Source organism: Polyodon spathula, chromosome 40 (genome assembly GCF_017654505.1).
Source record: "Polyodon spathula isolate WHYD16114869_AA chromosome 40, ASM1765450v1, whole genome shotgun sequence".
In the NCBI taxonomy this organism is placed as follows: Eukaryota; Metazoa; Chordata; class Actinopteri; order Acipenseriformes; family Polyodontidae; genus Polyodon; species Polyodon spathula.
In genome coordinates this window covers 4239422-4256956 of record NC_054573.1, presented here as the reverse complement: position 1 = coordinate 4256956, position 17535 = coordinate 4239422, and the positions used below count along the sequence as shown (strand labels likewise).

The 17535-nt window shown below is 38.6% G+C and overlaps 1 protein-coding gene across 1 annotated transcript; it reads right to left on the bottom strand.

Moving 5' to 3' along the window:
* Nucleotides 1-7639: 7639 nt before the first annotated feature.
* Nucleotides 7640-15131, bottom strand: LOC121304971 (zinc finger protein 436-like). The gene is made up of 3 exons (XM_041236430.1): nucleotides 14718-15131; nucleotides 10943-11182; nucleotides 7640-9242 (listed from the first exon to the last, which is right to left on the bottom strand). The coding sequence occupies exons 1-3, from the start codon at nucleotides 14986-14988 to the stop codon at nucleotides 8512-8514; spliced, it is 1242 nt and encodes a 413-aa protein (XP_041092364.1). The 5' UTR covers nucleotides 14989-15131; the 3' UTR covers nucleotides 7640-8511.
* Nucleotides 15132-17535: the final 2404 nt, after the last annotated feature.

Here is a 17535-nt window from a genome sequence, read left to right as displayed (position 1 = left end):
TTGTATGTTGCTGTGGGTTACTTTGTATTGAGCCACAGTTGTGGACGGATCAGATAAAAATGTAACGCCGGAAGCAAGATTAGTCTTTAGGGGAGATGCAGGCTGTGCTCACTCCCTTCAAAGCGATCACTTGCAGGAGGGATCACTTCGAAGGGAAGAAGGGCGCACAAGTGATTCAATTGAAACACACTTAAAATGACGTGGTCAAGTGTAATTTGATTTAAAATACAGCTGAAGCATTATTATTACAGCAACACGATTAAAACAGAAATTAGAAAGCAATCGAATTTATTTTGGAAGCAAGATTGTAATATTCCTGGCAATGTATAAAGTTTATTTCTCGCTCTAGTTTTTTTGTTTTGTTTGTCTTGATAGGAGTTGATATCCTAGAACTGAAACAGGGTTGGCAGTTTGACTGGCTGCTTTTGAGGGAGGGTGTTGTTTGGATCCAGCCGATGACCGAGTTGTGGGGCAGTGAGTTTGCTGTCCAGTAGCTGTGAATTGAGCCTTCATTCCGGTGTCCTGTCGCAGGCACGGTTTCCCTGGTTTATGGGTCGGTATTTATGCACGGATTGGTTTAAAATGCAATTCACAGTAAAGCACGTCAACGTTCCAGCGGGCATTTATGCAAAATAGAAGCCCGCTAGATCTGGAAGCTGATTGGCTGTTCTCACTCAGTCATTTTCTAATGATGTATTTTTTTTTCTTCAATAAAAGGATTTTTTTTTTTTAAAAGTACAGTTTGCCACAGAAGAAACTCGGGAGGTCGTTGACATTTTTGTTTGTATGTGTAAGAGATTTTGCTCTTTTAAATATTGCTATGCTTAAGTAGCTATTCATTATAAACACTAATAAAACTTTTGCTTTTCGTGTTGTCATTTTGTATGCGTGCATATATGAAACATAGAATATATAAAATAACAATACTAACCAATACAACTGAGATATGCAAATATACATAAATTAAAAGTTAATAGAAATATTTAAAAAATGTATTTAAAATTTAAACCCGTCATCAAGCAGAGAACACAATAAATTTGTCTCCAACACTGGTTTATATTTATCTGGGACACGTACAAGAGTCACATAACATTGTTATGTTATATGATTGCTAATTGCAATTGTAGCCCAACGCCAATTCTCTGACAGCATTTTTGCCTTTAAGACGCAATATTTGATGTGATTAACGCAATGCTTGGGGGGTTACAGAAAGAAAATCTCTTCTGCAGAAGTGGGCATGAAGTGTACAGTGCTTGTACACTTCGGGAACGCCTACATGAAGGCCCCTTCGAAGGGAGCATTTTATGTTCACTACGGATTGGAACACCCCTTAACATAGCCACTACCCACTTCGATCACCACTTGGTAGGACTCATATTCATGAACTGGAACACAGCCTCAGCGCCATCCAAGTGACATTGAGCAAACCTGTACGCAAACTAGATGTTTAATAAACGTTTCTTGGTTTGTTAAATCTCAACTGAGTTGCCTAAATTGTTGTTGAAGTAAGCGACAACGAACACTGGGTGGGCGGCTCTAAACATTCCCTCCATCGGGGGAAACCAGTGCCAGTGGGCTTTTGTACCCCATGGAATTCTGTGTGTGATTTCACACCTGTGTGTCAATGATTCCATATTAAAGATATTAAGAAGCGGGTCTTTTTTCTTGATTTGAATGTTCTGTTTGGTTTCTGTGTAAGTCTTTCAGGAGGTGTCTCTTCCTCCCTCAGTATAGGCTGCACAGGGGAAACTGTAGGGCCCGCAGGTTATTGTATAACACATTGTTATTCCATACTTTTGAAAATACTGACCAAATACATAATAGTATTTTTAAAAACAACGACAATGTATATATATATATATATATATATATCATATATATATATATATATATATATATATATATATATATATATATATATATTCACCAAATATAAAGAAAACCAACGTGTTCTTATGGGTTCTAAACAACCATAGCATTTTTCACTAAGGCACCAGTGAAACCCCAAATCCTGTTATTGAAACGCACACTCTGATGGATGAAAATGCAGTTTTTAAGGAAACATGAATAGAAAAGCTGGCAGGCCCTGTGGTGAAATGCCTGACTTTAGAGGGGCTTGCCTTGGTTTGTTACATTGCTTGCTTTTTTGTATTGATTTCACTGAAAGGAAGGGCCCAGTGACATCACAGAATGGCAAAAAATGGCAACTTACATGAAAACTTGCAAGTGCTATACTAAATGCTTATATCTTTTTCTTTTAACCACTAGCATCAACTCAGTAGTTTATTTTTTTCATGCGTTTGCAGCAGTAAAATGAATGGTCCACATCTTTTAGCCGATATTGTGGGTCAGTGCAAGTCAATGAAACAAGAGGCTGTAGCCATCACAAGCAATCTGTAAGAGATTGTAATTGAAATTAAGCATTAATAGCAAAGTAATTATCAAGCATGCAAATAAAGTGTTCATTATATAGGAGGCTGTGTGGTCCAGTGGTTAAAGAAACAGGCTTATTATAACCAGGAGGTCCCTGGTTCAAATCCCAGCTCCCCCATTGACTCACTATGTGATCCTGAGCAAGTCACTAAACCTCCTTGTGCTCTGTTTCTGGGGTGAGATGTTGTTGTAAGTGACTCTGCAGCTGATGCACAGTTCACACACCCTAGTCTCGTATCTTGGAAAGTGCTTATCCTATTAACTCCTCAGTCACAAACTTACACAGGTTTAATAATTCTGCTTGACTATCAGCTAATTAAATAATCAGTAGCTGACTTTCACGCATTCTCATGAGATATTTTAATAACAATTAATGACGGACAGCACCTCGCTCATCCTGCCAAACATAATAAACAATAAAATACAAAAATAATACAGAATATGCACAGGGGCAGGGGGTACCTGTCACAGACAGCCATTACATGTATTTATATTAATGCTAGAAATCTCAAAAACAAAATGTTAGAACTTGAAGCTACTACACTAACAAGTAACTACGATGTGATAGGGGTTACAAAAACTTGGCTATCAGAGAGTGATGGAGATGAATATAATACTAGTGGGTTACACTGTATAGGAAAGACAGGCAGGATAGAAGAGGCGGAGGGGTAGCGCTATGCATCAAAAATAGTCTTGAAGCCCAGGTGTTAAATCTGGAAGAAAAAAACAACGTAGAATCAATATGGGTCAGAATAATGGACAAAAATACAAAGGACATAATAATAGGGGCATGCTATAGACCGCCAAAATCAGACAATGAGCAAAATAATCTGTTTTGCATGCAGCAAAGGAGAAGCCACACTAATGGGGGATTTCAGCTTCCCTCATATAAAATGGGAAAACCCTGGTGGGGAGCATGACAGCCGAAATTGAAAGGGTAGAAATGACAAATAACTGCTTCCTAACGCAATTTGTCAAGGCACCAACTAGAGAGGAGGCATGCCTTGATTTAGTCTTTTCAAATAACGAAGACAGAATAACTAAAACAGACGTCAGAGAACCACTGGCAAACTCAGACCACAACATGGTCTCATTTGAAGTGCTTTTTAAAAACCAGAAAGTAATGACTAAAGCTAAGGTTTACAATTTTAAAAGGCAAAGTATGAAGGAATAAAATGGAGACTAACAGAAGTAGACTGGAGCAAATAGAGAAAACACCCACAGAGAAAAGAGGGTTATTTTTTTAAAAATGTATTACTAGAGGCACAAAACAAATACATCCCAAAAGTAGACAAATCAAAATCTAAAACAAAATGGCCAAAATGGTTTAATAGAACAATAAAAAAAAAAATATTCAGAGCATTTAAAAGGGACCAAGAACAAAGAACACAGAAAGAGCACTTGAAACTGCAAACACAAGTCAAAAATGAAGTTAGAAAGGCCAAGAAAGAAATAGAAGTGAACATTGCTAAGGGGGCTAAAACCAATTCCAAAATGTTTTTCCAATATTACAACAGCAAGAGAACATTCAAAGAGGAGGTAAAATGTCTAAGAAATACAAATGGGAAAATCATAGATGAAGAAAAAAAAATAGCAAATATATTAAATGATTACTTTTCACAAGTTTTTACAAAGGAAGATACTGACAACATGCCCCACATGTCATCCAGTTCCTATCCAGTTTTAAATAACTTTAGCATAACTGAGGCAGAAGTGTTAAAGGGACTAGGAGCTCTTAAAATAAACAAATCCCCTGGGCCGGATGAGATCCTCCCAGTAGTACTCAAAGAAATGAAAGAAGTAATTTACAAACCGCTAACCAAGATCATGCAGCAGTCTCTTGAGACAGGGGTTGTACCAACAGACTGGAGAAAACGTAATACCGATTCACAAAAAGGGAGACAAAACCAAACCAGGTAACTACAGACCAATAAGCCTGACTTCTATTATATGCAAACTTACGAAAACTATAATACAATCCAAAATGGAAAATTACCTATATGGTAACACTATCTTGGAAGACAGTCAGCATGGTTTTTGCAAAGGGAGATTGTATCTAATCATGTCTGATTTTTTTGAGGATGCAACATTGACAATGGATAATTGCAAAGCATATGACATTGTTTATTTAGATTTCCCGAAAGCTTTTGACAAAGTCCTGCATAAAAGATTCATTTTCAAGGAAGTGCATGAACATGGATTAGGGAGTGGTTAACCTTGGAAGAAGACTGAACTGAAGGCACCAGAGTTTAAGCTTGCCCTACTGTCGATTCTTTTCAGTCCTTGCATTGTCTGCTGTCACCTCTCCCCCACTCAGACTGTCCTTTAAATCCCCCTTGTACCACCTCCCGAGACTCTTTACAGGCCTTTCCAACACTGTTGGAATATCCTTGCCATTAATATAGACCACCTTATCCACTACTTTCCTTTGATGATGGAGATGCACCTCGACATGGCAGGCTTGAACTGCATTCGTACCCATCTGATATTCTGATCTGCTCGTTTGCTTGTTTGGTGCAGGCTACCGTTGATGTCATGGTGGTCATACCATCCATGTATGCTCTAAGTGGTTTCAGTCCCACGCCAGAAGCCAGCCGTTCTCCTCCCACTACCCATATCCAAGGACATCCCAATGGAGGAAATGAAACTGTGCTAGAGGAAGAAGGACAGAAAGATTTTCCACAAGCAGGAAGAGGAGAGGGAGACATGCTCCAAACCCTGACATAACAGAGACTGACCAGCACTCCAAATGCAATGGCTTAAGACAAGACCTAGTTTTACATTATTAACCTTGCTTTAAAGGAATACTTTACAACTACACTATTGGAACGGTTGGTTCTGTTTAATGTGGCATTAGATGCAATCTCTACCATTCTCTATTGCTATCTCTGCTCACATTCCTTCAGAACTGTCAAACATTCAATGCTGAATTTAGGAATACCAAAAGGAACGAACATTCAGTGACTAATGTTTCAACTACAACTCCCTTAATTTCTTCAGAAGCTAAACATTTGTTATCGAATTTTACTTTCTGCTGAAATTCCCTCAGAAACTGAGATTTTGCATTTACTAACTAACTCAGTTTCTGTTTACTTCAGAGATTAATTGATTCAGCTTTCAGAGTATGCGCATGAGCAGCATCCCCATGGTTGAAGGACAGGCGTTCAGTAAGCCTGGTGAATAATGATTCGAGCAGAAATAGCAGGGGAGGATCATACAAAACACACTTAATATCTTTTAAAATGATTATTATTATTATTATTATTACCATCATAACTTTTTAAACATTTACACCATATAAAATGATTTTAGTTTGAAGGTCTAGTGTGGTCAGGTTGCTCTTCATTTTCAGGAGATGGGTTTCTTGAATTAAGAATTTTTATTTCACATTTCAATCCTAGGGTGTCACGGAGTGTGGGGTGTCTCATTTTATATGCAGTGTTGTCTCGTGCAGTTTGAGGGGCAACAATGATAAGTAAACTGTTATTGGTGTGTGTCTGTATTTTAATTATTTATTACTGTAATTTTTTTTTTTGGGGGGGGGGGGGGGGTTCAGCATCAGTCTTTAGTGTGTGTGCTAGGTATTGTTCTATTGTTTGTTTTTTACAATGCAACAAAACCACGACTGCATGCATTTGAACTAGTTGAATTGAAATTGATTGTAGCTAACAGAATAAGTCAATAAATTTTACCGTTTCTCTACTTCTAATCATTATAAATGTCTTAAATGGGCAGTTTTAAAAGAAACAGTGCATTCCATTTTCAAGCATTGTATCTGTTCTATTCTTAATTAAAATTAATCTATTTTTCAAGCCTTGCTTTCAGATAGTGTTGCACGTCCTTGGTCAGCTGGAGGGTAACAGTGTCCACCCCTTTACAGCTAATTACCAGTCATTAACTAACCACCTGCTTCCCCTATTGCCTGTGACATGGGAGACTGGCAATGCTGTAACACGTGAAGAAACAGGCTTTTAGCACAACCTACTGGAGAGTTAGAGGAACTACAACAATATTATAATGGGGATAATATATAGATCTGTTAAGAGGTGGTTATCAAAAGCCATCAGAAAAGGTTTGCTCTAAAACCATGATTCTTAAGAAACACAAAAAGGCAAATATTTTTATATATTAGAAAATTCAAAGATATTTTGAAATATATTCTGATTTAATATATCACTGTGGCAAAGTGGATGCTGATTATGAACAGGTGCAGAGGTGATGCAGTGCAGGAATAAAACAGACAGATTTGTAATCCGGTATGGAAAAGCGTATTTTTATTGTTTGCAATACTGGTTAATATTTAACAAGACTATAGTTTTCACGAATATAAACTGATAGAAGGGAGTCTCTCCAGGTGCCCCTCTTACTCTCTTCTTGTACACAGCTCTACTTGTCCTATCGTGGGAATCATTTTACTTTTCAAACAGAAAAAAACACTTCATTTATTCAGTCTGGGATACAAAATGGAGGAAGCACCTGCCAACCAAGCACCTCCTCCTATGAACCCCTATCTGTCTAACTCGGAACAGGGATATGCAGATTTCTTTCTTTCTTTCTTTCTTTCATCACATGACATGTATTCATTCCATTTATAGCACCTGTATCAGAAGCCAAAAAGTGTGTGTTACATAGCACAGGTGTACCCCTGTAGGTCTAGCACTTTTGCTCAGTGCTGTTCTGTGAGTATTTGCGTGCTGTGTGTGTGTGCGCTGTGTATAGGTGTTCCTACTGTACTATTATGTCTTTTATCTCAGATTCTGCTGTTTTTAAATCCTCAATCCCCGATTCTAACTTCCATGCAGTCGTCATGTAAGAGTACTGCTTAAAACAATGCAATCTAAACACTCAAAATAAACAATTTTCAACAAATAATCGATACAACCTCTACAAAAGCACATTTCCCCATAATATCAATAATACAAAGTTATTACAAACTTGTAACAGCTGGAAACATTTTAGAGGAAACAACAGAACTGAAACAGGCTTTAAAGCAACATCAACTTAAAATATGTTTAAACTATATTTATAAAACATAGGGCTGTATAACAAATGACAAAAACATATGTTTGATTGTACATGGATCGCTTGCATGGAAGAGTAATTTAAAAAGCTGTTGCAATCATGGGCTATACAAGAAATGCAGAAATGAGTACATCTGCTGTGTTTAATACTGTTTTTTTAAAAATACACTTTGCTGATTGACTACGAAAGGAAAAAATCAATTAAAAAAAAAAATTAAAAAAAACTTTCCCTGCCCATATTAAATGCTATTTAAACTGCAATACTATTCAGGGATTTTTTTTTATGTGTATTTATTTTTTTTATTTACATCTCACCCTAGAATAAGAACAACAACAATAATAATTAAACTAACCAACATTTCAATTAAAATAGCAGTTAATACTTTTAATATAGACGTTTTGCTTCTGCAGTCTCGTAGTCAATCAACAAACTCATATTAAATACAGTAGCCTACATTTGTTAATACAGTACCCAAGAAAGGGAGGGCAGCACTAAACAAACCCCAAGCAGAAATCATTTTTTTCAGGAGAAACGCTATATAACCCATTACATTCACACTGTCTGGCACACCCTGGAAAAAGTACTGTCTGTGCTCTTCAAGCTGCCCCGCATGATAACTGCGCTATACTGCGCCGTGCCTCGAGGTACCGGGGAAGTTTTCCACGGAAAACATGTGAGAGGCTAAGCAATGCGTGAGTAAAGGAGGGAAACTTGCAGACATAATTACAATCTATTGACTAGATTACTAACGTGAGAAAACACAACCAGAACGGTCCACAAGATGATGAAAGGCCCAAACAAGATGCAGGATTTCATAAAGTCCATTCATGAGTGTGAGTTTGTGATCAAGGGTGACCCTATTTATCAAGTCAGTTTATCATTTATGAAGTCAAGTCAGTTTGCCATGTCACTTTATTCTTTTGTTTTCAGTAACTGTTTCTGTATTTTAGTCAAACTTACTCAGACTTCGGGGTCCTCAAGTGTCTGAAATTCTGAGAACCCTTCAAGAGCCTCTGACTGACTGAACGTCTTTCCCCATTAAGTGCAGGGATAGGGTTAGAAACGTGTGTGAATCTGATAGTGTCTTTTAAGATTTACTAAGTGGCTGAATCTCTTCCCACACTCAGCACAGTGATAAGGTTTCTCTCCGGTGTGAATGCGTTGGTGGATTTTAAAGTTTGCTAAAAAACTGAAACTTTTCCCACAAACAGTACAGCAGTAAGGTTTCTCTTCTGTGTGAATGCGCTTGTGCGTTTGAAGATTCCCTAACAGCGTGAAACTCTTCCCACACACAGAGCAGCAATAAGGTTTCTCTTCTGTGTGAATCCGCTGGTGTCTTTTAAGGTCATTTAACTGACTGAATCTCTTCCCACACTCAGTGCAGTGATAAGGTTTCTCTCCTGTATGAGTTAGCTGGTGTCTTTTAAGATGTGATAAATGTTTGAAACTCTTCCCACAAACAGCACAGGGCAATGGAGTCCCTCCTGTGCGATTTCCCTCGTGAGTCTTATCAGAGCCTAATTGACAGGAGCTCTTCCCACCTGTCATAGAATGAGACAAGGTCTTCAAGTTGCCCTGGGCTTCAGAACTGTTAAAACATGCAGAATGTGGTGTCTCTGTACTCTCCATAGTAAGAGGGGGTCTGTTTTGCAAAGAAGGGATTATAACTGAGTGAGTTCTCAGTTTCTTCACATTTTCTTCTTGGAGTGTCGTCTCTCTGTGTTTATTGTGCTGAGGTTTGCCACTAGAAGAGTTTTTGCAGTGTGGTGATGGAGTGGAGTCATATTCTATAAAGAGAAGAGACAAAGGTTACTGTACAGCATTCTTCCACATTCACTCTAATCAGGACTTCATGTCATAAACATGGCAACTCCTAGACTGAACTGTGATGGTTGCATATTTAGAGAATACAGTCAAACCCGCTTAATATCATTCATGTCAGCCTCTGTTTACTCTCACCACACTGAATACAATGGGTGTCAATGAGGACAAGGGCCTGAGAATATCACTTTGATTAATAACACTGCGATTAATATCACTCACATTTACCAGTCACTGATTTCTACCACACTTACTATCACTTAGTGAAATAAAAGTAGATCAGATTTATATGCAGGTGCTGTACTGACATGCTTCTTCTGGTGATGCTAAGCAACCCGATCGGATCTGGCATCACTAGCACGCTTCCAGGGGTATGGAATTTTTATTTTTAAAAACTTGCTAGAAATCTATTGTCCTTCTTAAAAATCTACTTGCCCCCTCTCTCAGCTTCCCATAAGATGGAGGTGGGAGCTGAGAAAGTGAGCTGATGTTTGTTTGTGGTTTTTTATTTTTTTATTTTTTTATTTTTTTATTTATTTATTATTTTCTGATCCAGTGAAGGCATTGCCCAGCCTGGAAACCTTTATTTTTGTAAGTCTTGTTCTGTGTCTTTCTATTTGTGCTTAAATACCTTTGTTTTGGCCCTTGTGCCCTTTTATTTTGTGTTAAATTGTTAATAAAAGTGTAATTTTTTTAAACTGCAGCCTGTCTCTGGACCTCTATCCACTCGCCAGCCTGTCACAAACATGCTTAAAGGAAATGTTCCAGTCAGTGCAGTTTGGAACACATTTGCAAGTAAATATAAATAACATGCTAAGAGTACAACTATAATAAGCAATGCTTGGGAGTTTCTCAAATATAAAAATAGCTTTTGCCTGTTTTCCCCACTCTTTCTCTATAAGCTGAATCCAACTCCTGATGTACAGGTGTTTTAGTTAGTTGCATCACAGATATGAAATCATTGCCAACAATTACTGCTGCTTTGTGGGATTCTGATTCTTCCTGATCTTTCAGTTTTGTATCAACTCCAGATTTTTAAAGGACTTTAAGTCTCTCTGCATTTATACTGCTTTTCTAGCAAACTGCATGCAGCGTTTACAGTAGGGTCCATCAAATGGTGCAAGGACAAAATTTGTTTTTTTTCCTCTTTTGTTTATTTCTATTATACGCTTGTTGGAGAAACATACACTTTACGAGAAACTATAGTTTTAGGGAGTGGTTAACATTTCAAGGTCGGGTTTAGACTGCTATGCTGAAATTCTGAGTCAGTTTCTACAATTTTAAAATAATGCACAACCTTGTTTAAGTTATTCAAATTGTATCTAATCACCATCAAACCATCTATCATTTAAAAATCTTAGAACTTGCAGAATATCATTTCCAAACTGTTTACAGAATTCAGAACATGGTAACACGGAGTGGAACACGGAGCGGAACGGCCCTCCGGGACCGGGACTGGACACCGCTGGGGTCTAACAGCATTCTAAAGAAGCATGGCAGCGGCTGCACATCTAGCAGGTGCCTCAGTGGCAGTTATGTAGCAAGCCACTGATATAGTGGTTGGGCAGCTGGTTAAAATATCAATCTTAAGCACACTACTAGTGTTCAGTACCCAGTTTCTGCAAGATTAATAGGCAGCTCAATGCTGCTTGCTTTGTAGGATTACCTCTAAATCCCACTTCACATTCAGATGGAGAATCATTATGAACTTCCTCTGCGACGGGGACACATTCCTGTTCAATGAATTCCTCTTTAATGGGAACACATTCCTGTTGAGGGACCTCTTCATCTTTAACAAACGCCAGCTCTGTAACCTGCATTAGACGGGCACACCACTCCTGCTCAAAGGGCTCCTCTTGCTTGTAAACTGCTTCAGATTCAGGGACAGCGTGGCTCTCGATGGGATCTGTGGGAAACAAAAATTGTACAAAATTGTAACTCTTTACTTACTAGCTAGCCAGCCCCTTGTCAGAATGCTGCTGAGAGATGTAATGGAGTCATTCCAGTGGAACAATTTGCGACACAGTTTTTAATTTCATTATAAAATATTGGGCGCCCAGTTACAAGTCATGAATTATGACCTATATAGTGACTGGTACTCTTCAAGATACTACAGGGCTGTGAGCTGGGAATGAGGTTGGATCCAACATTGCTTCTAAAGTATTTGTGTAGAGGGGTGATCAATACCTCACACTGAAGCCAAAATACATTTCTGAAATTTGAAAAACTAAAAATAACATTTCAACCCACCCACATTCGCAAGCTTCATATGTTTGCAATTATCAAATATGTATTTCAACTCTAAACCTTCTATGTAATTTGCCTTTATCAGAGATTGCTGGGTTCAATAATTTGCAGTATTCATCTAAAGTTACTGTTCCTTAGCTATTTTTTATGGGTGGAACACAACGTCACATTCACCCTTTCTACCTCAATAATGTTTCAGTCAATTCCATTTGTTTGTTTAATTTCATGGCTGGTCCTTGTATATTGTGTGTATGTGTTAGACCAGGGGCCTGTTTCAAAAAAGCGATTTGCGATAATTTGCAATTGTAAGCACCTTGGAAATAAATAAAAAATAGTTTCATAAAACTTTTGCAGGGCTGCGACATTGCAGATTTTCACCAGAAACCTGCGAGTCAGACAGCAGCCGCAAGTAGCAATCTTCATCGCAGATCCTACTGGAACGTACAATGGTGCTCATACATCTAGCCAAAACTACTCATCAAATCCCCTTGATGCATATACAGACTCTGAATTAATATCAAAGTACTGGGTGCTAATCTTAGGGTGGTCAAACATATTTTAGGTTGAAACAGAAACAAATTTAGCAGATTTTTTTACTAATAATTTTAAACTTAAAAGATATAAAAAAAAACGTTACGGTTCATGTGTAAAATTGGTAAATCTATAGATTAACCGGTAAATGTGTAGATTTACCAGCTCATCAGTCAATATATAAAATAACTAAAGAGATGATAGTTTAGTCTAATCCCCTCCTTGAAGTCTGACGACTAATAATCATTTTTCTCTTTAGACAAAGCAGTCTCCAATTTCTGTAAAAAAAAAACAAACAAACAAAAAAAAAAAAAACACAATCTCTTCTTTTACTTAAATCCATGATCACAGTCTGGCAAACACTCAAAATAATGTTTTGACAGCAAAATAACTATGTACGATTGTCACCGAAAAGCAAAACCTGAGGGCACTGAGGTTAGGCAAAGGAGTTCAACTTAATAATGCTAAATCACACTTAGCAGAGGCATGAGTTTTGCTGAAGAGATGTCATTATTACCATGCCTAATGTTTTGCCCTATGGTAAATTTTGATTTAAAATAAAATTAAGCGAAAGACAAGGAGGATAAGATAGTTGGAAATAAAACCAGAAATCTGTCTTTACATATCTATATAGGACAAAACATGGATAAGTGGTCTCTGCTAAACACATACTGTACATTGTTATTATTATTACCTCTGCTCTACTCACAACCAGAACAGTGAAGAAACACTGTAACTGGCCATGGTATACCCTCGAACTTCAACTGCTTAAGATTATCTGCTACAAGTCTGAGCGCAAGTGGAGGTTGTCCGGACAAACGATTCACAAAGATCTGGATCCATCACTTCAGTAGCTACAGGCATGCGCTCGCTGCTACCAGGGTGAAATACTTCTCAGTAATCATATCCACGGGACACAGTAAACCCAATATTCTCTTTAAAACCTCTGACCAAATCCTGCATCAAGCCACTGATAAATACATCACCCGTTCATCCTCCCCTCTTACCTGTCATGATTTATCCTCTTTCTTTTAGAACAAAATTGACACCATCTATTCTACGCTCTCCTGCCACAAACCCAGCACAGTACTCAACCAGCTTGACTCCCCTATGTTTGCTCCTCCTGCTCTCTCCTCCGCAACATTTCTGCCTTGAACATCACGTAATTGACTGTATTCTCTATTTTTTGCTCTTACAAGAATTATAGCGTGAATCAGTGATTATCTGACACTTTTTTTCTTGTCTTCTTTAGTTAAACTTCAGCTAACTTATAAACCAGGGCTTGAATTTCATTGTGTGTTGTGGGGATTTCCCTCCTATGCTAAGGGGGGGGGGGGGGGGGTCCAAAATTTTAGGCCAAACAAAACGCATATTTTGCGTATATAAACTATAAAATGCGTAATAGTAAGTGTGACCACACCTCTGGTTTCCGACAAGTAGGGTAGACCTAAAGCTGTTCATCCCTGTGAGACAGCGCATTCTCCATTCCTTTTGCCATTGCCTGACGTGACGTTTTTGCTGCAGCAGAAGAAAAAGGTGCTTTTCTTTTTAACCAGCGCTCAATTTCTTGTTTTTAAGTCTTTACACTCAGCCCTATTTCCACCTGTTTTTCACTGTTTTCATTTACGTATGTTTAACTACTGGATAGTTTGGGCTACAAGCATGTAACTTATCAAATGAAAGGCCACAACATTTCCTTTCATATGCAAGTTGCAACAGGATCAGGCATACTATATGTGGTAGAGAGGAGAATGTGTAAAAAAAAAGTTTTTCCCAAAATCATGTTTGGTGACTGCTATGTCTATTGTAATCAGATTATTCGGCACTAATCACAGTCTCTTCGGGTTCAGCACTTCCGATCCCCACAGCTGACGTTCCGACCTACAACTGAGCATCAGCCCCTTCACTGTTCCACAGCAAGCGCCTGCGGTCAGAAACCAAGTCCAGCTGAGCTGTTGTTTCTGTCAAGTTTCATTTTTTGGAAACTTCACACTGCCATTTTACTTACTATTTTCACTCGCACCCCCGCCCCTGCTCGTTCAGCAGCACCAGCAACACCTTGTCAGCAATAAGCACTCGTTTATATGGCATAGACAACTACTCCAGCACCACTGCAGTTCCTCCTTCAACCTCTCGTGTGCCAATCTCCACCCCCTCTTATTTTAATTGGGTCTTGTCTCTTCTTTATTTTTATTTTAATTGGGTCTTGCCTCTTCTTTATTCTCGTCCCTATGTATGCACAGTATAGAACATGTAGGTAACATTACTACCTCAAAGCACAGGGGGGGATCGAAGGATACTGTGTAACCAGACTCAAGACTACCTCCCGAGTAGGTTTCAAACTCGGTTGTCAAACTCATTTATGAACCGTGTTTAGTGTGGATGCAAACCAGTTAAGCACGTTTAAACAGGTTTTGAATGCAAAACTGGATTATAAAGCGCTAACGTGGACAGGACCTTACTGTCTGCAGACTAATACCCATCTATGCCTTAATTACTGGTTACAACCAACAACAGGTCAGAGCCCTGTTATTACAGCTCTTATCATAATCAACCTAAAAGTGTCTAAGAGAAATTCCAAGCAATACCTTTACAGCAAAAGACCATTTAAGATGTTGGATTGACCAAACAATACAATTAAAATCAATAGATACAAATCTCACCTTGCAATGCCGCAGGTTGTTCAATGCCTGCACCTGCAGCGCCCATGCATTCCCGCACAGCTTTCAACTCGCTCTCTGATATTTCCAACCTCAGCTTCAGAATCTCATTCTCTTTCTGCTTTCCAGCCATTTCCACCTGAAATTCAGTCAATTTGCTGCCGACAACTTTGGCGATTTCACACAAGACAGTGTCAACAGCCGCCTTCACTGCGTGCTCGACGGTAGAGGCGAGCTCGTCTTGAAGGAAGGACACGGAGATGCTGACGTCCATCTTCGCTGGGCTAGAGGAATCCTCTTTTCATTCACAAACACGGGCTTCAAATTGAGTTCTTAAATAAAACAGAAAGGGGACTATTTGTCAGCCCTACTCTCCTCCCTATAAAAACAAGGCATTTTGTTTTTCCTGTACTGAAGTGAGCGCGTCACTACTAGAAGGCGGGACTGACTGGAAATTTTGCGCTTTATTGGCTAAACCCAGTTTGCGAGACTGATTGGCTGGCGAAGCAAAGGCTGGTGGCGAGGGGAAGATTATGAAACTGGATACAGCGCTTCATTTTATTATAATGCATAATCTCACTATAATCTCATTTTATTATAATGCGCACTCATTTTATTATAATACACACTCATTTTATTATAATGCACGCTCATTTTATTATAATGCACGCTCATTTTATTATAATGCACGCTCATTTTATTATAATGCACGCTCATTTTATTATAATGCACGCTCATTTTATTATAATGCACACTCATTTTATTATAATGCACGCTCATTTTATTATAATACACACTCAGCGCCTAACCCTCTTCATCACAACCTCTTAACCACCGGCAGGGAGGACAGCCAATCAGTCTCGCAAGATGGGTTTAGCCAATAATACAGGACGGTTCCAACAAGGCACTCCTTCTGCTAGTGACGCTTTGATTTTGCTGCAGGAAATAGTAAAGTTTGCTTTGTTTTAGAGCTGGCTGCAGACTTCGAATGGAGGCGCCTGCTGTTTAAAGTATTTAAAATGTTTTTTTGATTGTATTTATTTTTTTAAGTAATATTTTATGATTTTTTTTTTGTTGTTGTTTGAGTTCCGGGACAATGTCAATTTTCTGCTTTATATAAGAGCTCAGACAGAATAGTGCTAAATGCGATTTGAAGCCCGTGTTTGTGAATGAAAAGAGGATTCCTCTAGCCCAGCGAAGATGGACGTCAGCATCTCCGTGTCCTTCCTTCAAGACGAGCTCGCCTCTACCGTCGAGCACGCAGTGAAGGCGGCTGTTGACACTGTCTTGTGTGAAATCGCCAAAGTTGTCGGCAGCAAATTGACTGAATTTCAGGTGGAAATGGCTGGAAAGCAGAAAGAGAATGAGATTCTGAAGCTGAGGTTGGAAATATCAGAGAGCGAGTTGAAAGGTGTGCGGGAATGCATGGGCGCTGCAGGTGCAGGCATTGAACAACCTGCGGCATTGCAAGGTGAGATTGATTTGTTTATGGTATTGCTTGGTCAATACATGGCTTAAATCACCTTTGTTATTAATAATAATCATCTTTTAGTTTTAATACAGCGCCTTTCAAAATTGCCACAATGAAATAACTGGGTGCTAATCCATTAAGGGCTTTACAACTTGAAAATAAAATCTTCAAATCAATCCAAAACTGCACAGGAAGCCAGTGTAAGGAGGACAAGACAGGAGTAATATGGTTACCTTTTCTGGTTTCGGTTAGAATTCTTGCAGCAGCATTCTGAATAAGCTGCAAGCGAGACACCAAATACTTCGGCATCCCAGAAAAAAAATGCTTTACAATAGTGCATTACAATAGTCGATTCTCAATGAAACAAAGGCAAGTCTTAGCCTCTCGGCATCAGATACAGAAATAATAGATCTGTTTAGCTATATTTCTCAAGCTTTAGTAATATTCCTTATATGGGACTCAAATGATAGAACAGGATAAAAAAATGACCCCCAAATGTCTTGCTTCAGGTTTTAGTTCTGAGGAAAGGCTGCTAAGATGTATTTTATATAAATCAACATTTTATAATTGGTGCTTTGAACCCACAAGCATGACCTCCGTTTAATCAGAATTCAACATCAGAAGATTCTGTGACATCCAACACTTTATGTCCGCAAAGCAAGCAGCTAATAGCGCCCCAGTGGAGGGATTGTCTGGATTGAAAGACAAGTACAGGACAATCATACATGCATAATAATGGAAATTCACTCCAAGCCTGTCGGATAATATCACCTAATGGCAACATATATAATAAAAACAACAGGGTACCTAAAACAACCTGAGGAACACCACAGACAATCTCTGACAAATCAGACTTCATCTCCCTGACAGAAATGTACTGAAACCAGAAAGGTAGACCTAAACCAAGAATGGACCCCGCCTGCCAAACCCACTGAACTCCCAAGCTGCTTTAATAGCATGGAATGGTCCGTGGTGTCAAAGGCAGCGCTAAGATCAAGAAGAATTAAAATTGAAGGAAAGCCAGAGGCAGAGCTGATCAAAAGATCATTTACTACACGAGCTGTCTCAGTGCTCTGTGCAGATCGAAATCCAGACTGAAGTTTCTCAAATAAAGCATTACAAGCGAAAAATTTGAGTAATTGATTGGCAACAACTTTCTCTAGACCTTAGCTAAAAATGAAGGTTGGAAATTGGCCTATAGTCGTTAATAACTGTAGGATCTAAATGTTTTTTTTAATCGGGTTTAACCATGCAGAGGGAACTAAACCAGGTGAAAGTGATTCATTTCTAATTGTTAAAATGCTTGTATTAACAACACTAAATACATCTTTTAATAGTTTAGTAGAAATA